Source organism: Thamnophis sirtalis, unplaced genomic scaffold (assembly GCF_051295495.1).
Source record: "Thamnophis sirtalis isolate CommonGarterSnake01/CBP01778 unplaced genomic scaffold, rThaSir2_p1.2 scaffold_13, whole genome shotgun sequence".
NCBI classification, from domain to species: Eukaryota; Metazoa; Chordata; class Lepidosauria; order Squamata; family Natricidae; genus Thamnophis; species Thamnophis sirtalis.
In genome coordinates, this window is record NW_028261393.1 from 21,079,415 (window position 1) to 21,103,715 (window position 24,301).

Below are 24,301 nucleotides of genomic sequence, written 5' to 3' on the forward strand. Positions count from 1 at the left end.
GGGGGGCATGCAGAGCTTTGGGAGGCTCTTAGAGTGCTCCTTGGGGCTGGAGTGGCAAAACAGTCCGTTTTCTGCTCATTTTTGCCCTCCCCAGCCCCCAGGAGCACTTTGCAAGCCTCCCAAACCCTCTGCAAGTCCATTTTACAATGGGGGCAGGGTTTCGGTAGGCCCAAAATGCTGTATTCAGTGTATAAGACCCACCCAGATTTTCACCCTCTTTTTTGAGGGAAAAAGGTGTCTTATACTCTGAAAAATATGGGTAACTACCATATTTTTCAGAATATAAGATGCACTGGAGCATAAGATGCACCATGGTTTTGAAGACGAAAATAAAAAAAAAGTTTTTACAATCTGCAAGCCTCCCCAAAACGGCCTGTTTTTCGTGAAAATGGGCTTGTTTTTTGTTTTTCAAAAAAGGGCATAAATAGCCCTTAGGAGGCTTGCAGAGTGTTCCTGGGGGATGCGGAGGCCAAAAATGAGCAAAAAAACAGCCTGTTTTTCACAAAAACGGGCCAGTTTTTTTGTCACAAAAGGGCATTAGGAGGCTTATAGAGTACTCCTGGGGGCTGGGGATGGCAAAATTGAGCAGAAAACGGCCCGTTTTTCACTCATTTCTGCCCTCCCCAGCCTCCAAAAGCTCTCTGAAAGCTTCCTAAAGGCTATGCATAGCCATTTGGGGGGAGGGGGGAGGGTTTCAGGAGGCAAAAAAATGCTGTATTCAGTGTATAAGACACACCCAGATTTTCAGCATCTTTTTTGAGGGAAAAAGGTGCATCATACTCTGAAAAATACAGTAGATTCCAAGTGTCACACTGCACAAGCCAAATGCTGAAATTGCTTCTAGCAAGAGAGTAACAACAGCAATAGCACTTAGACTTATATACAGCTTCATAGAGCTTTACAGCCCTCTCTAAATGGTTTACAGAGTCGGCATATTTCCCCCAACAATCTGAGTCCTCGTTTTACAGACCTTAGAAAGATGAAGACAGAATTGAACTGCTGACAGGAGCCTTGCAGTATTACATTCTAACCACTGCGTCCTAACAAACCACCCAGAGCACGGATGGGCAAGTTCATTGATGACTTGTGGACACCAACTGTACAGAATTAAGAATGTGTGATATGTAGAAAATTGATATGTATTTGTATGATTAGTAATTATATATAAGAAAGGATCAACGGACAGGTAATCTGACTGACTACACACACCTTATGTAATGGATATAAAATGTAATTGATGTAAGATCTAATCACTATATGGAAACGTTTATGCCAGAAATGTCGCACTATGTCCAATGTTTTTAATGTTTATCTAATAAAAATCTTCATAAATAATATAAAAAACCTCTGCAGAATTGAAGTCCACGTGTTATAAAAGGGCCATAGTTGCCTATTCCTGACCCAGAGTCCCTTAGGTGAGATGGGCAGTATAGAAATTTAATTAATAAATAAAAGTATGTGATAATTAAATAAAGACTAATCTCACCATTTTGCTCAGACTACTTGGCTTTGGTTTTGCCCACAGTCGAAGCATTGCACCTTAAGGGTTTTTTCCATCCTGTTGTGGGACAGGAAACATAATGGTTGACATTCTCAAGACAGCTGTGCAAAAACGATGAAGTTACTTTATCATAATCTTCAGATACTTTCATTATGCATAAGTATCAAACACAGCATACAGAATGGATAGTGCCTACATTTGTAAACACTTACATATTTGTAAATATTTGTAAATAAGTGTGGAATTTTTGAAAAAAAAAAGCTTGTTACTGAAAATATACAGCAGCCTCAGAACTTTGCTGTTTTCTTCCAGGCTGAGAATCCCCATTTGCAGCCTCCGGCGGGAAAAATTCCGTTTAGCTGCCTTCCTAAAACAGGATAGGAGAACTAACGTGGCATTGGGACACCTTTTTTTTTTTTTGGCCCTCGCCACGTTCCTTACCAGGAGGGGCGGGAAGAAGGCGGGACAAAAAAAAGTGACACGTTACCAATGGGGAAGCGGCGGCGCGCGGCCGTGCAACCCGCTGGGGGGTGGCCTAGAGGGGAGAAGGCAGCCGGTCCGGGAGCAGCCCTTAAAGGGGCCGCGACCTCGCTGCTTCGAAAGGAGTCGGCGGAGGCTGCAGGTGAGGAAGATGCAGGCTGAGTGGCGGCGCGGCTGCACGTGTGAATGGTTGAATGAATGGCGCCCCCGGGAGAAATGGAGGGCGATGGCCGGGGGCGGGGAGGGAGACGGGACTTCCGTATTCCCGGTTGGCGGGACAGTACAGTGAGATATGGGCAGGAATCCTGCCGCCCGGCTTAAGAAGGGAAACGGTCACGGGGAGGCGATGCGGGTCTCCGCCTTGGTGGATCGGACAACGGGCAAGAAGGTGGAATAGGAATAGAATTAGAACTAAAATTAGGAATAGAATAGAAAAAGAAATAGAATAACAGAGTTGGAAGGGACATTGGAGGTCTTCTAGTCCAACCCCGTTTCTGCAGGAAACTTTATAGCATTGCAGACAAGTGCTTATCCAATCTCATCTTAAAAACCTCCAGATGCTTAGCAAAACTGATTCATAAGGTATGATCGCAGTGTCCCAGGATCAGGTGATCCATTTTTGCGACCTTCTGATGAGCGATGGGACAACCAGATTCACTTAACAACCGGGTGACTTAAGTTAACAACTGCAGTAGTCCTTTAACAGAGGTGGCAAGAAAGGTCATTAAAATAGGGCTAAACTCACTTAACCACTGTCTCACTTAGGAACTGAAATTTTTGGCTCCATTGTGGTCGTACGTTGAGGACTCTCTGTAGGGTGGGAAGTTTTGCTGGGCACTGGCAAGCCGGGAGCGGCCCTCTCCCGCTTGGTACCCAGCGCCCTGCTTTGACTGGGAGGCAGGTATTTCAGCTGGGAAGGGAAGGGCTGAGGAGGGGAGCTTGGATTTCTTTGGCTTTGGGGAAACTTTTCTACATCCTGTATCCCTAGAAGAGTGTTCTCCACCTTGACAGCTTGAACATGAGTAGGCTTCAACTCCCAGAATTCCCCAGCATACTTACGCTAGGGAATTCTGGGAGTTGAAGTTCCTTCCCCATGTTCATCTGCAAAGGTGGAGAAACACTGCTCTCCACCCTTGGCAACTTTAAGCCTGGTGAACTTCAACTCCCAGAATTCCCCAGCCAGCAAAGGGTGGAGACCCCTACTCTAGAAAGATTGTCCGAAGAAGGAAATGCAGTATTTTTGTTCTGTGGGGCAGGCAGAAACCACTGCGGCTATGTGAACTTTGAGAATGTACAAGTTGCTTGTTCAAACTCATAAAAAGCAAAGTACTTAAAAAAATAAGATCAACTGCTGAGGATTAGGAGGTTCTATGCTTTTCTTGGCAATAATGCCTAAGAGTTTCACTATAGATGCCTTTTGTATTTTTTTTAAAACTTCCCTGTCAAGGAATGGACCATTTCATACCTGACATAGTTTCACACACACACACAAACCAGTTTCTTATTGAAAACAAGACTTTCCACATTTCACATGCAGCAGTTTGAAATGGGATCTTTTGCACGCTCTTATAAGTTGGTAACATATCTTTTGGATCTACAATAACAGCTCCACTCCCTTTCACACAACTTGGAGTGTCCAAGCAGACACCCAGGCAGGGCAGAGCTTATGGTGCAAAGCTGCTTCTGTCATTTTAACCCTCCGATGGATATCTTGGCAGTTCTAGGAATTCAAACTAGTACCTTCCTGAAATCTGTTCCAGGTCTGAGCAATCAAACTATCCAGTGTCCCCAAAAAAGGAAACTGGACTTCGTTTTTCCTTGAAGATGTTCAAGGAACTGAAGAAGCTTCTTGGATGAGACCTAAAGATGTTTCTTAGATGAGAAGAGAAATGTCTTCAAGGAAAAACAGAGTCCAGTTGCCTTTTTGCGGGGGGCGGGGGGGGGACACCTTTGGGACAACTTGGATGACTGAGAATCTCCATAGATGATCTATCCAATATTGGAGCAAGAGGACATAGTGATCCCAACAGTGATTGGTTTTTCTCTTGGAAGGACTGAATGGAAGCTGTTCTTTTGCATGGGGAAAATCAGTGGTGGGATTAAAAAATGTTTACTACCGGTTCTGTAGGCGTGGCGTGGCAGGGGAAGGATACTGCAAAATCCCCATTCCCTCCCAATCAGCTGGGACTCGGGAGGCAGAGAAGAAATGGGGGCCAGTCAGAGGTGGTATTTACAGGTTCTCTGAACTACTCAAAATTTCCACTACTGGTCCTCCAGAACTGGTCAGAACCTTCTGAATACCCCCTCTGGGGAAAATGTAAAGAAGTTGATTGTCTTTTGAGCAATGTCTTGAATAGTCCCCCTTGACCATTCCAGTATGAGGAAAGCTGAGTATGCGGTTAACTTAGCAGAATACCATCAAATGTCTGCATATTTTGGCACACTGCTCTGTTTGAGGGGATGTAATAGGATACTATTTAGTATGGTTTGCTTTTCTTAGTAGAGCCCTTATATTCCTGACGAGCACAGCACAGGAAAAAAAGAACAATATAACAATCTGTTGATTGGCCAAAGACTGTAATAAAAATTCAATTCAGCATAACCGTCTGCAATAAAAACAGTCTACTGGGGAAAAAAACATGCTATAAAGCATAATAAGAAAATAATGGAAAGAGCAATATTTGACTGGGTGCAATTAATTTGAAAAGGAGTATTGGCCTGCAATTATTTTGAGTGAATCAGCTTGCCATAATTTGTCATTTAAAAATTGTCTGGGATGGGGGAAGTAACACAATTGTACAGTTGGCAGGAAGTTCCATATCCAACTGCTCAAATTTAAGTTGTATATAAGTATATACCATTTTGTTGCAGTAAATGTATTTCAACAAACTTCACATATTGTAAATTGCTTTTGGTTGATATGATTATTGTTATCTAAATGGACCATAATTTGTAAGGCTCACCTAAAGTGCTAACAAAAGCATGTATAATCAAGGACATGGTTTTCTCAGTTGCAATGGATGGCTGTGAAAGTTGGACCATAAGGAAGGCTGAGCACTAAAGAATGGAGGCCTTTGAACTTTGGTGCTGGAGAAGACTCCTGCGAGTCCCTTGGACTGCAAGGCAATCAAACCGGTCCGTCCTAAAAGAAATCAACCCTGATTGCTCTTCAGAAGGCCAGATCCTGAAGAGGAAACTCAAATACTTTGGCCACCTAATGAGAAGGAATGACTCCCTGGAGAAGAGCCTCATGCTGGGAACGATGGAGGGCAAAAGAAAAAGGGGATGACAGAATGAGGTGGCGGGATGGAGTCACTGAAGCAGTCAGCATGGGCTTAAATGGATTCCAGAGGATGGTACAGGACAGGAAGGCCTGTAGGAACATTGTCCATGGGGTCACAATGGGTCAGACACGACGTCGCAACTAACAACGTGTTAAAACAGGAATAGGCAGTCTATAGCACACTAGGAGATCACAGCATCCCATCCCCCCTTTACTAAAGTGAAGGACTAATGCTTAGTACACTTTATTTTTGTTGCAATAAGGATAAATATTGGAGTGGGAGGCTCTGAAGAGAAACTACTCCAATTCCACTATTAATCCAGTCCCTAAACTTCCCCCTCCCAAAGTTGCAGCCAGAAATCAACCAGTTTCTCAGCAAATTTATTTGAGGGTGTGGAGAGGCTGTTTCCATTCCCACTCTTAAAAACCTGAAAGACAAAGGGGGGGGCAGCCCTCCCTGGTTAGTAATTTCACCTGCAAATCTGGAGAGGGAGACAGTTGTAGCTTAGTTGTGAGGAAGTTGCCCAACCCTGTGTTAAGTGAAAACCAAACGAATCCCATGGTGGGCTGAGCAAAGCATGCACCGCTATAGAATAGAAATCTTACCAACTTGTAAGAGTGGACAAAAGGTCCCATCTCAAACTCTTGCATGTGAAATGTGGAAAGTCTTGAAAATCAATGAAATGCAATCAAATTTCATTTTGGAGCTATCTTGCTACTTTTTGGAGAACTGTTCTCAGCAGTATTCTAACAGATACTACAAATTTGTTCCAAAAATTTCTGAATCCCTGTGCTGAATGATAATTGTTTTAACTATGGTTTGTGAATAAGCCAGTCAGCTAGATTCACTATTAAGTTTGCTTTAAAATGTGCTTTAAAAATCAACTAACTTGGTTCACCCAATATATTAGACTAAAGGTAAAGGTTCCCCTCGCACATATGTGCTAGTTCTTCCTGACTCTAGGAGGCAGTGCTCATCTTTGTTTCTAAGCCGAAGAGCAGTGCTGTCTGAAGACGTCTCTGTGGTCATGTGGCCGGCATGACTAAATGCCAAAGGCACATAGAACGCTGTTCCCTTCCCACCAAAGGTGGCTCCTATTTTTTCTACTTGTATTTTTTACGTGCTTTCGAACTGCTCGGTTGGCAGAAGCTGGGACAAGGAACAGGAGCTCACTCCGTTAGACGGCACTAGGGATTCCAACCACTGAACTGCCGACCTTTCTGATTGACAAGCTCAGCGTCTTAGCCTCTGAGCCCCCACGTCCCTTTATATTGGACTACAGGCGAGCAAATCCTATTATGTGATGTCCTTGCGTATGAATGAATTTTTTTGCACCAGGCTCCGGTTGGGCCAGTCTCGGCTTTGATGGATAAAAACAAAGAAGGAACATCACGCTGCCCCTTTGCTAAGGTTACCTTGTGTTCTGATTCCAGCGAACGGCCCAGGTGTGAACAAGGTGTTGCCAACTTGGCTGTGCAATTGCATGCCTGATGGTGGTTTGGCCTGTTCTGCCCACGTGGAACTAGCTGTGGGAAGTGCAGCCCAACTCAGATCTCTTCTTCCAGTGGGTGAACGTTTTGTTTATACCAGTCATACCAAGTGTTCAGTTTCCTGGTTTTTAATCTCTCTGAGTAAATAGTGAATAATCACTACATCCGGAACTAGGTTGGCTTTTAGCCAAGTAAAAGGTTGGCGATGGAGGAAGAAAGTGAACTGCTGCAATCCTTTTTTAATCCCTTCTATACGGCAGTTCGGTGGTTCGAATCCCTAGCGCCGTGTAACGGAGTAAGCTCCCGTTACTTGTCCTACCTTCTGCCAACCTAGCAGTTCGAAAGCATGCAAAAATGCAAGTAGAGAAATAGGGACCACCTTTGGTGGGAAGGAAACAGCGTTCCGTGCGCCTTCAGCTTTGAGTCATGCTGGTCACATGATCACGGAGACGTCTTCATACAGAGCTGGCTCTTTGGCTTTGAAACAGAGATGAGCACTGCCCCCTAGAGTTGGGAACGACTAGCACATATGTGCAAGAGGAACCGTTAACTTTTTTACCTTATACCTTGCTAGCAGCATGGGAGCCATAGCCAGGATTTTATATTGCTCTAATGATCCGCCATATTTCATGAATACCTGACAAGGAGGAACTAAACATTGGACATTAGACTCTCCCGCTAGTAAAAGGACACTCCGCTTGCTAAATATCTGTTAGGGAAACCAATATAAAAGGTCACAGAAACCAAACCAGGAAATTAAATTATTTTTAAAAATGACAAGGAGGAGGACATAACCATTTCCGGGAGGATTACATCTCTTTGCTTTCTCCTGGAACAAAAGTTTCATTGCTCTTCAGCAGAGGCAGATGTAAAGCAAGCAAAATTGGAGTGACAGCATGATTTTGGCCCAGCATGAGTGTTGATGGGTGGAGGAGCAAGGGAGAGCCAGACATATTGTTTGTTCCCCTTGAGAAAAAGCAGAAAAGGAAAGCACTGCAACTACTAATAGTGCTCTGAGCTTCTGTTTTGGCCAAGGCGGTGAGTCTCAGCCTTGGCCACTTTAAAATGCCTAGACTTCAAGTGCTTTATGCTGGCTGGGGGATTCTGGGAGTTGAAGTCCGTATGTCTTAAAGTGACCAAGGCTGAGAAACACTGTTCTAGAGCAGGGGTCTCCAACCTTGGCAACTTTAAGGCTGGAGGACTTCAACTCCCAGAATTCCCTAGCCAGCTATGTGCTCCAGAATTCCCTGCTATGCTGGCTGTGGAATTCTGGGAGTTGAAGTCCTCCAGCCTTAAAGTTGCCAAGATTGGAAACTTAAAGTTGCCAAGGTTGGAGACCCCTGTTCTGGAGGAAGGAAATGATATCCTACCCTCCACTCCTTTCAGCCTGCAGTCTACCTCAGGGGTCATCTGTAGGCCGTGGCATACCAGAAACCTGTCCATGCAAACAAGCAAAGCCCCATCCATGAGATGCAGGCAGCATGCAAAACCACGTCCCAGTCCATGGAAAAACCTCTCTCCATGGAACTACTTCCTGATGCCCAAAAAGTTGGGGGCCACTGCTCTACCTCATTGAGTAGTTAAAAGGGGGCGAAAGAAGCACTGGAGGGATGAGGCTTTGGTCTGGTTCTTACATGCAGAGGGACACTTGTGCTCAGTACAATTTTTTGTACTGGAAATTGTGCCAACTTTTGAGCTGGAGGAAGAGAGGAGCTTCGACACAGCTTCAGATCATTCTTGGCTGCAACAGAGAAAGGATTAAGTTCTCGTGAATGGCTTTTGGACAGCTAAGTAGAGTTGAAGGAACAAAGGTCCAAGGGAAAGTATTATTGAGAAACTAGAAACTAGGAGCAGGAAAGTGAAGGAAGATCTTGAAAGCAAGAATGGGGAACTAAGACTGGATCCCAGAAACCAATATATTTTAAAGGTAAAGGTTCTCTCTCACATATGTACTAGTCATTCCCGACTCTAGGGGGCGGTGCTCATCTCTGTTTCAAAGCCGAAGAGCCAGCTCTGTCTGAAGACGTCTCCGTGGTCATGTGGCTGGCATGATTAAACGCCGAAGGCGCACGGAACGCTGTTACCTTCCCACCAAAGGTGGTCCATATTTTTCTACTTGCATTTTTTACATGCTTTCGAACTGCTAGGTTGGCAGAAGCCGGAACAAGTAATGGGAGCTCACTCCGTTACGCGGTGCTAGGGATTCGAACCGCTGAACTGCTGACCTTTCTGATCGACAAGCTCAGTGTCTTAGCCACTGAGCCACGTGTCTCTTCAGTATATTTTATAGATACACACTCTAAGGTGCTAGGAAAATTGAACCAGTGACATCTGAGTGCTCAGATGTACAGTTGAAGTTAAATCGGAGGCTGAATCCAGCATCAAGCCTTAAACTTTGACCGGCATGCAAACTGGGTGTGTGTGTGTGTGTGTTTCAAGATGAATGCCTTCCTTGTGGCTGTGTGCACACAGACTCCCTTTTCATGGCCCTTTGGGGTTGGCAGTTCTGTCCAGGTGGCTCCCTCCCGTTTCTCAGCAGGCTCTTCAGAGTCCAGTTCTTCTCTTCCCGGCAAAGCCTCAACCATGTCATTTTCAGACTGAAGTATGTCTGTTTCCACCAAATATTATTTTCAGGGATTGGAAAATAAATACTAATAGGCTTCTGGAACAGAAAGACAGAAACTTTTCTGTGTTAAAGAGAGCGGCCCTGTCCATGATTGAGCATGGAAGGGAACTGGCAAAGACATGGTTTTAGGGTAAGAACTACAACATTCCTGGATTAAATGTGATTTTGACAAACGGATCTAAGAAGCTTCAGTTTACTCTTGTTCCCCCAGAGACTTAGATAGCTAGAGTTGAGTTCTGTCTAAATTCTGGAGCCCGGGCAACTCTTCACCTGGTAAATATCTGCTAGGGAGGCCAGTGTGAACGATCAGAAACCAGACCAGGAAATTAAAAGTTTTAAAAATATGACAACAGGAAGGACACTGGTGTTTCCAGGATTAGATCTCTCTGGTTTCTCCTGAAAATATTTTTTACAGAATAACAGAGTTGGAAGGATCCCTAAAGGTGTTCTAGTCCAATCCCCTGCCCAAGCAGGAGACCCTATATCCCTAACCTTTGGGGTACTAAGGACTGGTTCCATGGAGAGAGGTTTTTCCATGGACCGGAGGGGACGTGGTCTTGTGTGCTGCCTGCATCCCATGGATGCGGCTTCACTTGTTTGCACGGCCCAGTTTCTGGTATGCCACAGCCTGGGACCCCTGCTCTATACCTTTCAGACAAATGGTTGTCCAATCCCTTCTTTAAAATCTCCAGTGTTGGGACATCCACAACCTCTGGAGGCAAGTCGTTCCAGTAATTAATTGTTCTGTCAGGAAATTTCTATCCCTCAACACTTAAATTATCTGGTGTCTGAATCATGAAAAAAATGGGAACGAGATAGGTGGGAGGAAGAGTTGTCTCTTCTGTCTCCTTTTTTTTTTTCATTTATCACAATCTCATAACAAAAGACAACTTGGTTACTGAATTAACCCATTTTCTGGGTCTGTAATCAAATGGGCCAGGCTCAGAGAGGGCACTAAACTTTAAAAAAGGCTAACAAAGATTAATCATGTTGTACAAATGAAGCCAGTAGGTCTGTAACTTGTTACGTGGGATTGTGCAAATGCAAACACTATCAATTTGTTAGATGAGCTCTATAAAGGCTCATTAACATCTGGCAAGTAGGACTTTTATGGAGACTGACATTAATTAGACAGGGGTGGGGAATTCCATTCATGCTCAGAGGTTGGCTTACTTTTTGCCAGGAACTCCAGTACAAGTCTGGGGAAAGGAAATACTTATTAACATCAGATCGATGACCAAGAAGGAAGGATTCTATTAACGAAAGCTTATTCTTGGGAAGGTTATATTACTTGAGTAAACCACATTTTTCTTTTTCCAGCCAAGATCAATATTGATTCTTATATACTGCTTCACAGTGCTTTATACAGCCCTCTCGAAGCAGTTTACAGAGTCAGCCTATGGCCCACAACCATCTGGCTCCTCATTTTACCCACTTCAGAAGCATGGAAGGCTGACTCAACCTTGTGCCAGTCAGGATCGAACTCCTGAAGTCAACAGTGAGTTATCCTGCAATATTGCATTCTAACCCACCGTGCCATCACGCTTCTTAGAACATAGAGGAGGCATGTCATTTCTTTTTGAGGAAGAAATGTATGTGGGGGTATATAAAGGGGGTTCCCGGTGCTGTTAAAAGCTTTCAGGAGTATCAATTTATCAGATTGATGCAAAGTGTTTTAAGTTTGATTTGGTAATTTCCCAATAGCTTTGCAAGGTGGAAGAATATATATATATATATATTTGACAGAGTCCCATTCAGAGCTTAGTAAACATGTAATTCTCACTTCTGCAGAGCTATGGCCCTTGCTATCTCTTTGGCATCCCTTCTGCTCAGGCTGTCCCATCCTTTTGCTTCCATGTAAATCCACCTTGCTCATCACTTAGTTTCTGAATGGTCCCCAGGCACCAACCCCATTTTCCGACTGCCTTGGTCCAGACTTTTACCTGCCTCTTCCTCCCCTTTCGCATAAACAGAGATTGACTTCTAGCCTAGGATCAACAATTGTGGATTCTGACAGAAAGCTTATTAGCCTTTTAGTTTTGAGTGACTTCTCTCAGGAAGGTTTCTATTGGCACTGAATCGGACCAAGAAAATCTATGTTGGGAACAGGCATTGCCGCTTCTACCCATTTTGGTGCTCTCTGGACCTGTTGAAATCACAGCCTCCAGAATTCCAATTTAGAGATTTGGAATGTTCAGTCTACAATCCCTAAACATCTGGAATGTTGCAGGTTGGCCTAAATCGTACCTGAGCATTTTATGGACCCTGGGCCACATTTAGCCCTTTGGCTGTCCCTGTCTGGCCTGCGGGGGTTGCTTTTATTTTGAAGGTGATTGGTGTGTGTGTGTGTGTGTGTGTGTGTGTGTGTGTGTGTGTGTGTGTGTGTATCTATATCTATATATCTATATCTATATCATCTATACCTATACCTATACCTACCTACCTATCTATCTATCTATTCAATTTGCTGCTCCCAGAAAGAAACCAGTACTTCTCTTCCTCCAAAGACTTTTCTGTTACTTTTCAGAAGACCATGTCGGAAAAGATCCTCGTGACAGGTGGAGCTGGCTATATAGGAAGCCACTGTGTTCTGGAACTGGTTGAGGCTGGCTATAACCCGGTAGTTATCGATAACTTCCACAATGCCATCCGAGGTAAGGGCGATTGACAGCAAGGTTGACATCCAAGGCTGTTTTTTTCCACATAGTAGAATGCCTTAAATTGATGAAGAAGTGCCTGGTTTGTAGACAGACTGTTCAAACAACTGTTTGCTTGGGCCAATGGCAGAATTCAGGCCTTACTTTAAGCCATGTTTATCATCATGGTTACTTTACTGATAATTTGTTAGTTGCAAAGTCATGTCCGACCCATCGTGACCCTATAGACAATGTTCCTCCAGGCCTTCTGTCCTCTACAATCCCCCGAAGTCCATTTAAGCTCAAGCCAACTGCTTCAGTGACTCCATCCAGTCACCTCATTCTTTGTAGTCTCCTTCTTCTTTTGCCCTCAATCTTTCCCAGCATGAGGCTCTTCTCCAGGGATTCCTTCCTTCTCATTAGGTGGCCAAAGTATTTGAGCTTCCTCTTCAGGATCTGGCCTTCTAAAGAGCAGTTAGGGTTGATCTCCTCTAGGACTGACTGGTTGGATGGTCTTGCAGTCCATGGGACTCGCAGGAATCTTCTCCAGCACCAGAGTTCAAAGACCTCTATTCTTTGGCACTCAGCCTTTGTTATGGTCCAACTTTCACAGCCATACCTTATAATACATTAGTCATAAATCATGGTTTACAAACCACAAGGAGTGATTTTATAGAACACACTAAAGCAGAATCAAATCATCCCCAGTGTGTAAGTAACATCAATCTTGCAAATCATGGTTGGATCTTCTCTACTAAGCTAAGTGTGACTTAGTTGGAGTGAGGAGCCGACAATGTCGCCTTCCCCAATGACTCCCATAGAAAAAAGTGCTATTTCACTTTCGGGTCAGGGTGGCATTGGCCAAACCCTTGTCTTAATGTCCTTTATTGATCCCTTAAAATACTGACAGAAAGGCCAGATTCTAGTCATGTTCTCATTTCCTACTCAGATAGCCACTGGGTTGGAGTTAGGGGGAGGATTTATGATGGAATGGCTAACAGTCGTGGGAACAAGGGAGAAGAATGGAAGATATTACAGGAAGACAGAGGACCATTACAGAAAAGTCAGGTTCAGGGGAGGAAAGTGAGACTCCACCTTGGTTATGCTAGTTATAATTTGAGCTGGATAATTGCTGTGGCAGGCTTTGAAGATTCTCTTTCAATGACCCATGAGCACTCAAGATGCTTCAGAAATACAGAGGATTGTTTCTTGAGTTTGCTGGCCTCAAAGGCCTTGACAGTACAGAGTATTTCTGAGCAAATAGCAGAGAGGAAGAGCATCTCTGGCTGTTCACAAGAGGGGGAGATGACTGGCCGATGTCAGGGGTTAGCAACCTTAAACCCTCAAAGAGCCACAAAGTTCCTAACTGGAAGCCCCCCGTTCATTTCTGGAGCCGACTGGAAATCCAGTTCCCCCATCAGAGTCTCCTCCTAGTGTGGCGTCCTTTTCCTTTACCTATCCTAACCGAAAGCCCTATCAATTGTGTAGTCGACTAGTGACAGGGAGCTGCAGCAGAGGGATGAAAGAGCCACATGCAGCTCCAGAGCCACGGGTTGGTGGAGATCGGAATGGTTTCAGTCAAAAGCCAAGGCATCCCTAAGGTCCAAAGGAGCATCCAGACCAAGGGCATGGCGAGGGTAGGCTTTCTGACCCTCTTCTCCCTAAAGAGGGCACCCACATGATGCCGAGTCCATCCAGCATTGCATCAAAACACTAATTCTCTCTACAGGAGAAAACGCGATCCCAGAGAGTATTCAGCGTGTGATGAAGATTGTGGGGAAGGAGATCCCATTCCAAGAACTGGATGTTCTTGATGAGGGAGCCCTTCAGGAGCTCTTCAAAAAGGCAAGATGATATCACTAATCTAAGTTAATCATTTACCTATCCTTTTTCATTGTACCAATTATGAAACTGGCTCAGTTTCTGCAAGTAAGCTGAATTTTTGCCTGCTGAGCAGTACCACTAACTTTGCCTAGGTAAAAGGCTCATCTGTATTTTCCTGTGATCCCCCCCCTTTTTTTTATTTCTCACCCTATCAATCTTGAGAGATTTTATACTGCCCAAGGACATTCTGCAAACTGCTCCAAAAGTTTGATGCCACATCTGTTTTAGCGTGGCTGCATTGATGTCTAGTGTGCCTGGTTGTGCTGAAAAACTGCATGGAAAAAATCTTAAATGACTCAGTCCATTCTTGTTGGGGGAGATCTCTGCTATCACGTCATGGATCTTAAAGCTTTGGGAAGTAACCTGCTTATAAAGGACGCTACTAAGTGATTTTTGCAATGCCACCACAGTTGAAAGTCATCTGAATTGGCCTTTTCCCCCCCAAAATGGGCAAAAACTATTTGCCAGTGTGTTTTTGTACTCTGTGGATAATTGTCAGTGGAATGGGCAGTGTGAATCACATAGACTCCCAAGCATATGTTGGTGGCCCTGGAGTCCAGATTTGTACTTCTGAAATTCAGCAGCAAAACGAACATCTTGCACCTGTGGAATGTTTCCTTCCTTCTTCAGAGTTTCTTTTTTCCTTTGTGAGACTTTTAAAAATGGGCATAGGAGCAGAAAAACCAATGAGACACAAGTACATCCAAACTCTTGAAAAACGCAGCCTCAGATAATGTGGGGTTATTTTGGTGAATCTTTGGAGGTGGAATGTAGTCACTGTATCGGCTACATATTGAATAGTCATTCTGATCCAGGCATCATATTTTTGCCTTCTCAGTTTAGAACACCACCTTAAAATAATTCAATGGAAAGTGGGCTTAAAAGTTAAATATCCTTTGACTTAAAGGGGGGGACGGGACCCACAATGAAGGTGAATTTTGTTCTGAGTAACAACAGCAACATTATTTTATTTTATATATTCCTTCTTCCATTTTCAGCATCACTTTTCTGCAGTGATACATTTTGCTGGTCTTAAAGCCGTTGGGGAGTCGGTCCAGATGCCACTGGAATATTACAAGGTGAATCTGACAGGGACCATCCGGTTGCTAGAGGTGAGTTTCTGTTATGCAAGATTATAATGAATGTTTAGCTATAGTCAGTCAATAGAAGATAGTTGTGGAGAAGGAGCTCTCACTCAGTCACCAGAAATGTTAACTGAGAAGAGCAAAAAAAGCCAGAATTTATACTAGGGTTCGGGTGGCCATTTTCACCAATCTGCAGATCAGAACTTCTAGGGCTGAAATGTTGATAGGCCAGAATCACTTGGCCAGAAGTTGAAATCCTGAAACCGTTAGTGTGTTATACAGCAGCATCCTGCGAGTGTTTAGCAGAGTCTTCCCAAATTCTCCAAATTTGTTCAACTTCAGCTTCTGTAGCCCCCCAAGTAGTATATGGGAGATGGATTCCAAGACATCTAGAAGCTGTGCAGTTGGGAGTCAGCTGGTTTATGATCTTTTAAGGCCATCTTGGATGCTAACACAAGACCCCATACCAAAACCCCACAGCATAGAGCTATTGATGGCAAACCTGTGGCACACGTGCCACAAGTGGCAGGCAGAGCCCTGAGGCCACGCGAGCCATCGCCCCAGTTCAGTTCCACCATGCATGCCCAAGTACCTCCCACCAGCCAGCTGGTTTTTGGGTCTCTGCCGCACATGCACAGGGGAATGGAGCACACGGGGGTCCGAGCAGGCATGCAGGGGGGGCGCAGGCATGCATGGAACAGGGGTTGCAGGGGGTGGTCACGCATGCATGCAAGGGTTGGGGACATGCAGGGGGTTGCGTGTGCATGTGGGGGGCACGTGTGCATTGCATTTTGGGTGTGTGCTTGCGCTTTTGGCACGCGACAAAAAGTTGAGCCATTACTGGCCTAGAGTATCCTCTCATTAAGTACTGGGATGGGCACTAGTCAGTTGCACCAGTCTTCGTTCAGAGCCATGCTGGCCTGGATAAAACAACGGTTCCTATGCAAGGAATATTATCCCCTGTTGTCAGATTTATCTGCTGCCTGTGACTGGATTCAGAATCTAGCTCATCTGTCCTTCCTTTTTTGGCCTCTCTCAGACCATGAAAGCCCATGGAGTCAGGAACATAGTGTTCAGCAGTTCAGCCACCGTCTACGGAAACCCTGTTTACCTCCCTCTTGATGAGAAGCACCCTGTTGGCAGCTGCACCAACCCCTATGGCAAATCCAAGTATTTCATTGAAGAGATGATCCAAGATTTGTGCAAGGCAGACCCAGTAAGAGAGCAACACTGCACCTTAATTCCCATTTAGTCTGCTGTGTCCCACTGGATTTACTTTATGTGTTTTTTTAATCCTAGGAGTGGAACGCTGTGCTCTTGCGATATTTTAACCCTATTGGAGCTCACAAGTCCGGAAAAATTGGAGAAGACCCCCAGGGCATCCCAAACAATCTGATGCCTTATGTTGCCCAGGTATACAGTTCTTGTGCTATTCGATCAGCTGCACTAAGATTTTCTCAGTTTACCTTTTCATTTTTTTTTTCATCTTCTGTCTTTTTCAGGTGGCTGTGGGGCGCAGAAAACATCTGAACATCTTCGGGAATGATTATGACACAGTAGATGGGACAGGTGGGTGGGGCTGAGTATCATCCAAACTTTAAAATGAAGACCCCCCTTCCAAAAAAACAAAAACAAAAGCTGAGTGGATAAGCTCAATGAAGAAAAACATAGCGAGAGTCACAATTTGGAACTTTCCCCCCGAGGAAGATGTGAATATATTGTCCACCAATATATATTCTGAAACTAGGACTTCCTTTCTTTCCATCTTAAACCAGGACTAAGCATCTTTAGTAAGACAGGCATCTTTGCTTCATGTACATTTAAAAAAAAATCTTTAAAATCTCCATTATTGCCTTCTGAGACATTCCAGGATTTAATACCAGAAGACATTATGGTCCCATAAAATTTCAAGTGCTTTATAAAAGTACATTTATTTGGGGTTAAATGGTTGTGTCATTTATGGCAATAATTTACTAACAAGTTCTAAAATCCTTTCCTGGTAGAATTACTAAACTACTAGTTAAAAGGGCAATGAAGTGTACAGGGGCTAGATTAAAATGGAACTACTAGATATATTCATCTCCTGGGTCTCAAATACTAATTTTCTTTGCTGGGAACTGAAACATATTAGAGAGCCGCTCCAGACCTCAAGAAATAGACAGACAGTTCTGGTTGAGCAGGATTCCTAAATAGCTTGGGAAAGAGACTCTATTAACACCATCCCTGATTTAATGTGCAAAATTTGTTCTCTGTTCTATTGTGTGTATTTGCCCAAGAGAATGCATATCTCCTAAAGTTGTGGAAATACATGTGCACCACTGGATGAACAGAACATTGAACGATTGTCCTTTGATAGGCATTCGGGATTACATCCATGTAACTGATCTGGCGAAGGGCCATATTGCAGCCTTGAAGAAGCTCCAGGAGAACTGTAGATGCAAGGTAAGGATGTTCTTTATAAAAGTGTCCACCCTTTGAGAAGGAAAATGCCTTGCTTAGGGCAGAGTGTCTTCGTAATCCTTATTTTTCTTATCTCATTTCTGAATGGTCTTACAATACAGGAGACCAAACTTAATAGCTTTAAATCAGGTGCACCCTCTGCATCCACCCACTAGACTTACACTGAAAACAAGTTGGTGTAACCATCCCCTCCAATCTTCTCATATTTAAGCTCTTCTTTGCTTCCCCATCTCCTTCAACAAAGGATGAGCATAGAATATAACTATGAGCAAAAGAAATTGCTTTCTTACAGATTTACAACCTTGGGACTGGTGTTGGCTACTCGGTCTTGCAAATGGTCAAAGCCATGGAGAAGGCATCTGGAAGACAGGTAAGCTGACAAACCAAGATGAGATGCAGAGACTGACAACCAATATGGGGATCTCCTATGCCAAGGCTTAAAAGTGCCTGGGACCTGCACCTGGCGATCTTATTGTGAAGCTGTCCACTTTCTGGAGCTTTCAGCAGAAATCCACTATCTGCTTTGTTAGATTTGATGATAACCTCAACCAGTTTCTCAGTTGGCATCTTAACAACTGTCTCCAATTCATTTTTCAGAAATGTGAATGGAGGCTATTTACTTGCTTACTAAGGCTATTTATTACTTACTAAGCACCTGAGCGTAGAAGTAGTAGTAATGGGTGGAAACTAATCAAGGAGAAGCAATTTTGAACTGAGGAGAAATTTCCAGACAGTTAGAACAATTAATCAGTGAACAGCTTGCCTCCAGAAGTTGTGAATGGAAGTCTTTAAGAAGATGTTGGATAGCCATTTGTCTGAAATGGTGTAAGGTTTCCTGCATAGGCAGAGGGTTGGACTAGAAGACCTCCAAGGTCCCTTCCAACTCTGCTATTGTATTGTATTGTACTTATTTTAGATAAACTACAAGATTGTTGAACGCCGAGAAGGAGACGTAGCCTCTTGTTATGCAAACCCTGGTTTAGCTGAGCGGGAGCTGGGTTGGAAAGCTATCTTTGGTCTGGACAAAATGTGTAAGTAGAGACTTTCTGCTTGCTGCTCATTTTTCCTGGAACTTTTTGCTTCCCCCTCCTGCTGGAGAATGGAGTGGCCATCCTTCCTTCCTGGTACATTTTCATACCTACCTAAAGGGCAAGATGCTGGACCCTCATTGTTCCTCTCTATTCTCCTTCCTCTCCCTCGTTTTCAGGTGAGGACTTATGGCGATGGCAGGCACAGAACCCCACTGGTTTCAGCAAGAACTAGGAGACGGAAGATGTTGCCTGCTCTTCCCACATACAACCACTACTAGCACATTGGTGCAGACCCAAGAGCTGACTAGTTTTGAAAAAGGAAGATGGCCCATGCTCGTTTCTTCTTTCCTTTTTGGAGCCGACTGATCACACCAAACAAGGATGCCATTGGCCTCTTCAGTGGCCTGTTCTTTTCTCCTCATCCCATCTCTTTGTCAGAAACTCAAGAGTCTTTTTACTGGCTGAGGCGATGTGTTTTTTTTTTTTACTGAATGAGCAGCAGGACAACTAGCTGGGTATCACTGGAGGACTAAATCCAAATGTTTCCCTAGAGCCTGGTTAGCTCTGGGGGAATGTAATCCATAACACTTTGGGGTTTTTCGGCTTCAAGAGACAAGAGCTGCTTAGGGTTAAGAAAGCAAGATTTCAGAGACCTGATTCTTTCATTTGATCGGAAGAGCCAGGACATCTAAGTGGTCAAAAAAACAAAGCCTGTGGGTGGTAAAGTGGGTTTTGTCATTATCGCCATTTCTTTTTCTAAATTATAAACTGTACACTTATATTTTTTGAGCAAAAAGAATTACCTCTTTAAGCTACATAAGCTGTAAATTTTAACGTTGCTCAGTCTATAGTCCAAAGCTTATTGGGCTGGCTGGTCTTCAAAACGAGACATCACAGATTAATAGTGAAGCTTTTTGTTCTCCTGGATAGTGGTATAACTAAAGGTACTACATGCAGTGATGTTTCTAACGTCTTAAAAAGAGAGGCTCCCACTAATAGCTTTCTTTTAAGATTGTAAATTGAGAAAAAGCAGAAGAGCGTCTGCCAGTAATGTAGGTATACAGTATAGTCCTCAGGTTATGACTATAATGGAGCTTCTCATCATAGCTGACAGTCATAAAGCATCAATTTTACTACCTTTTTTGTGGTGGTGGTTAAGTAAACACTGTAGTCTTTAGGTGGACCAATAGCTCACTATGGGCATGGTTTTGTTAGGAATATAATCTAACGGTTGGGTTAGCAATATATAAACCATATACCAATGCTGTACCTGTTTCTTTAAATCATACTGTAAAATGTGATTGGTTGCTGTTTCCTCAATCGGCCATAAGAGGGAGCCAGAATGACTGTTAGCTCTCTGTTCGTTAGATGCTGGGCTGATCTGCTCTGATTTGAAAGCTGGCTATTAGAAAGTGCCGTGAGCTATTGTAAGTTTTGCAACTGCTAGCAAACTTTGAGTACTGAACTGTTTATATGATACTGGACTATGTTATTTGGATTGTCCCTTAACTGAAAGACATTGGTGACTGACTTTCTTATCCGTGTATGACTTGGACTGTTTGATACCTCTATTTCCACGAAAGTAAAGCCTATTTAAACTGCAGTGTCTCTGTATGCTGGTTTGTGTGTTCTCCAACACAACTCTCACAATGCTTCTCTGAATGCACTCTCTCCCCCAATGGGGAGCTTACCTAACAGTTTTGCTGAAAGCCATCATGAAATGACGTCGTGTGACAGACATTGGACATTGCAGATGGCCATAAATGTGGCCCAGTTGCTGAGTACTTGAAATATATTCATGTGACTGGGGGAAGGATAGATCTGACCATCATAACTTCAAATCCAGGTCGAAAGTACAAGATAATTCTGCTCATTGCTGTGAAAGTATCTGCTCATGTTGCAAATAGAAGACTAGACAGGTGTGCCCTTTAAAATATTTGCAGTAGAATTGCTTTTGCCCACTTCCATTTTTTGACGTAAGGACCACCAATGTTTCTAATGCAGGGCTATCAAACTTCCGTCATATGCTGGCCACCCAGTTTAGCAAAGAAGGGGGGGGATTCCCGATAATCACATGACAATGCCATAATGATGTGAGTTTGACACCCCTATTCTAATGTTCTAATGGAAATCACTACCTCTTTTCTTGGTTGTGTAAATGACTTCTTTATGCAGGATGAAGCCCAATACAGGTTAGTTTTGATATACTGAAAATAATCTAAATCCGTCTCCCATCTCTTGTTTCCAATGGAAGCCATTATTTTAGGCTCTGGATCAATGGCCATCTGTTTACAAACAGCGTTTCGTGCAGCATAAGGAATCTTGCTCTGTGTGGTTAGCATTTATGTTTAGCTTCTTATGCCGACTTAAGTTTACAGCTTAAGAGGAAATTTTATTTTAATTTTCATCCTGCAAACAACTTGGTCAGAATCCTATTGATGATGATCATGATTATCCACTAGGGAAGTGATTAGATTGTCTTCAGGGTTCATTCACACCCAAACATTCTTGAATATCCAATGAAATTCCGGTCTTTGTGTTAACCCAGAAGAGCAAGTGACAGACACTTGTGAAATCTGCAAGGGGCAAGATGGAACAACTCCCTCTGCTTGGCCATAAATTATCTTCTTTTGCATTCCTGTTCCATTCCTCTGTTAGAAGCTACTTTGATTTTTTTAATTATTAGCAAGTATGGACGTGTTCTTTCTTCTTCTTAATCTTTATGCTTTCTGCCTCTCAGATTATTATGCAGATTATCTAGAACTTCTGCGCATTTTCTGGCCAGTAATTCACACATGAATTTTTGAAATCTCCCTGATTTTTCCCTAATATTAGCCTTGTGAGGATATTCATTTGGAGAACAACAAGAGATTTAAATGGATTTCAAGGCTCAGGACATCAATGTTATATAATTAATATTAATGTGCACATACATTTTAAAAAGAACCCTTTCTGGATGCTTCAAGAGTAGGAGTGGGCAACTTTTTTGGAGCCATGAGTTTCACTTAAAAATTAAAAAAAATGGCTTCAAGGGCTTGAATGGTGATGTAGTGATATTCCTGGAAGAAGGGGGGGGGAATCCTTTTTTTTTTAAGCAAGTTGTGTTTTACTAAAGCAAGCACATTATTTATTCAACAGCAACCCCCCCCCCCTTCCTATTTTGCTGGAACTCCTCTTAGAATTGCTATTTCTCAGGCCAAAGAGGATGGACTTTGGTGAACTGTGCACCAAGCTATGTTCTGTCTCTATTAGGAAGAAAACAGCAAGAATCAAAAATGCAGTGAACAACTCCCCCACCCTAAAGGTAGGCTTACAGTGGAAACCTTTTGGGAAAAGTGTATTTTTGTGATTTGATGGCTAATAACACCACTTTTTTTGGTAGTACCATAAAATTATATATCAATGGAAAGATAATTTAATCAAGAATGTAACACAACAAGGTTTGTTCAATTATCTGTAATCTATGAAAAGTTATAGCCAAATATAGCCAGCAATAAAACCCAGTTAATAGAAGCAATCATTCAATCTTGGTTTCATATTATAACAGCTGCAGAACTAAAAGCCTTGGTTATTCTATTCATGCTAAAGGTTACACAACTAAGTATTAACTGACATGGTGATAATTTTTGTATATCTCAGTTTTTCTATGGTGATAATTTTTGTATATCTTGTTTTTTCTACGTGTTTCAATTTTCTTCTTTATAACTGCTATTCTAATAGCAAATCCTTCATAAAAGTTATTACATTACATTCTTGATTAAATTATCTTTCCATTGATATATAATTTTATCATACTACCCCAAATAAAGTGGTGTTATTAGCCATCAAACGTCAAAAATACTGCACACTTTCCCCAAAAGATTTCCACAATTTTGGCCACTACTGTACAGATTTGCACTAAAATGCTTTTAAGGAAATATTTTAATCACAAAAATGCCTAGCCACTCAACCTGCAAAATATCAAAAACATCTCAGAAACAACCAACAGACTATTACAACCACAAGGCACACAATTCAATAAAAGCTCTTCAAAACCTCTTAAGTAAACCAAAAGACCCAGCTACAACTTGTCTGAGACAGAGAAGTATAAGATTAGGAGAGTAACGCCAACTAGTAATCAGATGACACAATGAAAACTCCTTAATCTCACAACACATGGACAGATCTACCATAGTTTCAACTAGGAAACAATGAGCACTCCAGATCAAGCCAAATCTAAAAATGCTAGATAATTCCTGTAAGCTTAACATTCAGATAAATCAGCCATCAATAGACACCTAAAGAAATAAACTACATTTACACCCCATTCAAAAGATTCAATAAAAAAGCTAAGAAGGAAACAAAAAAATTAGAATACATCTCTCTAGCAGCCTACACCCAGATAAACAGGGATCAACATCAGACAAACTATCAAGCAGAAAACTGTACAATAATGCGTGACCCGTCAAAAGCGCGTTCCACAAAAGCGCGGTCGCCGAAATCGCGTATGTGACGTCATCACAGCGCGATGAAAAAGATCGAAAAATTGAAATAAAAATTAAATTACAGCAAGCCGATTCACATAAAGGTAAGGGTTAGGTTAAGGGTTAGGATTAGGTTAAGGGTTAGGGTTAGAGCGTTAGCGTTACGTTTAGCATTAGGTTAAGGGTTAGCGTTAGGTTTTTCGTTACGTTAAGGGTTAGGTTTGGGGGGGTTAGGGGAAGGTTTTAGCTTTATTTTTACATTTTCCGATCTTTTTCGTCGCGCTGTGATGACGTCACATACGCGCTTTCGTCGACCGCGATTTTGTCGTCCGCGGTTTTGTGGTAGAACCCAATAATGAAGGGACAATCGAGGAGAAAAACTAGACATCCAGCAATAGTAGCAGGGCAAGCTATTGTATATAAATAGGGAGCTGACCTCATACTCACTGGAACTGATGGTTACTTAGTCAGGTAATTTAGCATCTGCAACCACGCTCACAGATGAACTACAGTTCAATTGTGAGCTATTCTGATTCTTCAGATATTTTCAAAGTGGTAAAAGAAGCATTTCAGCACAGATTTTAAGAGATTGCTACAACAGTAAATATGCTATGAAAGATCTTGTAACAAAAAAGGTAGCAACACATTCAGTTGCTCTAAGTTACCCATTGGCCCTCTTTAAAGGAAGCCAAAGCTGCACTAAGATTGCCTGCTCCCTAAAATCAAGCTTCCTGTAAATCTGAAAAACTTTTGAGATGGTAATGCGGATTGGCTATTGGTTGCAGTGGCATCTAAATAAGTAATAAATTTGCAGAATTCACTGGCTGCCCTCATGCACCATGTTTTGTTATGGTTTGAATAAACTACAATTGTTGAAAGTGGCTTATAAAGGGCTCTGGCTGGATTCCGACAATGTCTTTTACTGTACATAACATTTAAAATTAGTATGTTAGGTGATTAGGCTCAAATTATGCTGCTCTGGACATGATTTGAAGATCCATCTCTCTGGAGAAGGCTTTGAGGTTGGGAAAGATAGAAGGAGATAGTAGAAGGGGGACAACCAGCAACAACCAGATTGGTCTTTCTAGTTAATCTTTAGGCTTTAAAGACCTGAAGGACCACATTAAGGAGATCATCATGGAGAACATCTATCTATGTGGTTGCTAAGAGATGACAGCAATTTGATGGCATGTAATCAATCAAAATCACTATTAAGTGATCTAGAGCTCTCTTAAAAAAAATAAACAGGAGGGGAAGAAATGAAAGCCTGTTCAAGACTACTTTACAGCCCCCTTTGTCAGTGACAACCCTCAAGGTCTTGTTCTGATGGAAGGCCTGGCTTAGTTGCTATGCAAACAGGC

The 24,301-nt window shown here is 42.7% G+C and overlaps 1 protein-coding gene and 1 long non-coding RNA gene across 3 annotated transcripts; one reads left to right on the forward strand and one right to left on the reverse strand.

Annotated features, from left to right (window-relative positions):
* Positions 1 to 1,993: 1,993 nt before the first annotated feature.
* GALE (UDP-galactose-4-epimerase) lies at positions 1,994 to 20,080 on the forward strand. 2 transcript variants are annotated; one of them, XM_087728206.1, is made up of 11 exons: positions 1,994 to 2,123; positions 11,909 to 12,035; positions 13,747 to 13,862; positions 14,900 to 15,013; positions 16,026 to 16,202; positions 16,286 to 16,399; positions 16,489 to 16,555; positions 17,343 to 17,428; positions 17,739 to 17,816; positions 18,363 to 18,477; positions 18,654 to 20,080. In XM_087728206.1, exons 2-11 carry the CDS (start codon positions 11,915 to 11,917, stop codon positions 18,707 to 18,709), a joined length of 1,044 nt encoding a protein of 347 aa, XP_087584332.1. In that variant the 5' UTR covers positions 1,994 to 2,123; positions 11,909 to 11,914; the 3' UTR covers positions 18,710 to 20,080. The 2 variants fall into 2 exon arrangements, with proteins under 2 accessions (XP_087584332.1, XP_087584333.1); XM_087728207.1 differs by lacking the exon at positions 1,994 to 2,123 and adding an exon at positions 10,728 to 10,879.
* On the reverse strand, positions 18,903 to 20,505 carry LOC148043098 (uncharacterized). Its single transcript, XR_015698391.1, has 2 exons — positions 20,169 to 20,505; positions 18,903 to 20,132 (listed from the first exon to the last, which is right to left on the reverse strand). It is a non-coding gene; the product is annotated as an uncharacterized LOC148043098 (long non-coding RNA).
* Between the last annotated feature and the right edge of the window lie 3,796 nt (positions 20,506 to 24,301).

Bases quoted from the DNA above. Each gene is read 5' to 3' on its own strand.
- GALE (XM_087728206.1), top strand. From the start codon at position 11,915: ATGTCGGAAAAGATCCTCGTGACAGGTGGAGCTGGCTATATAGGAAGC. The intron at 16,400-16,488 runs GTATACAGTTCT...TGTCTTTTTCAG, and splicing joins TGATGCCTTATGTTGCCCAG to GTGGCTGTGGGGCGCAGAAA. The intron at 16,556-17,342 runs GTGGGTGGGGCT...GTCCTTTGATAG, and splicing joins TGACACAGTAGATGGGACAG to GCATTCGGGATTACATCCAT.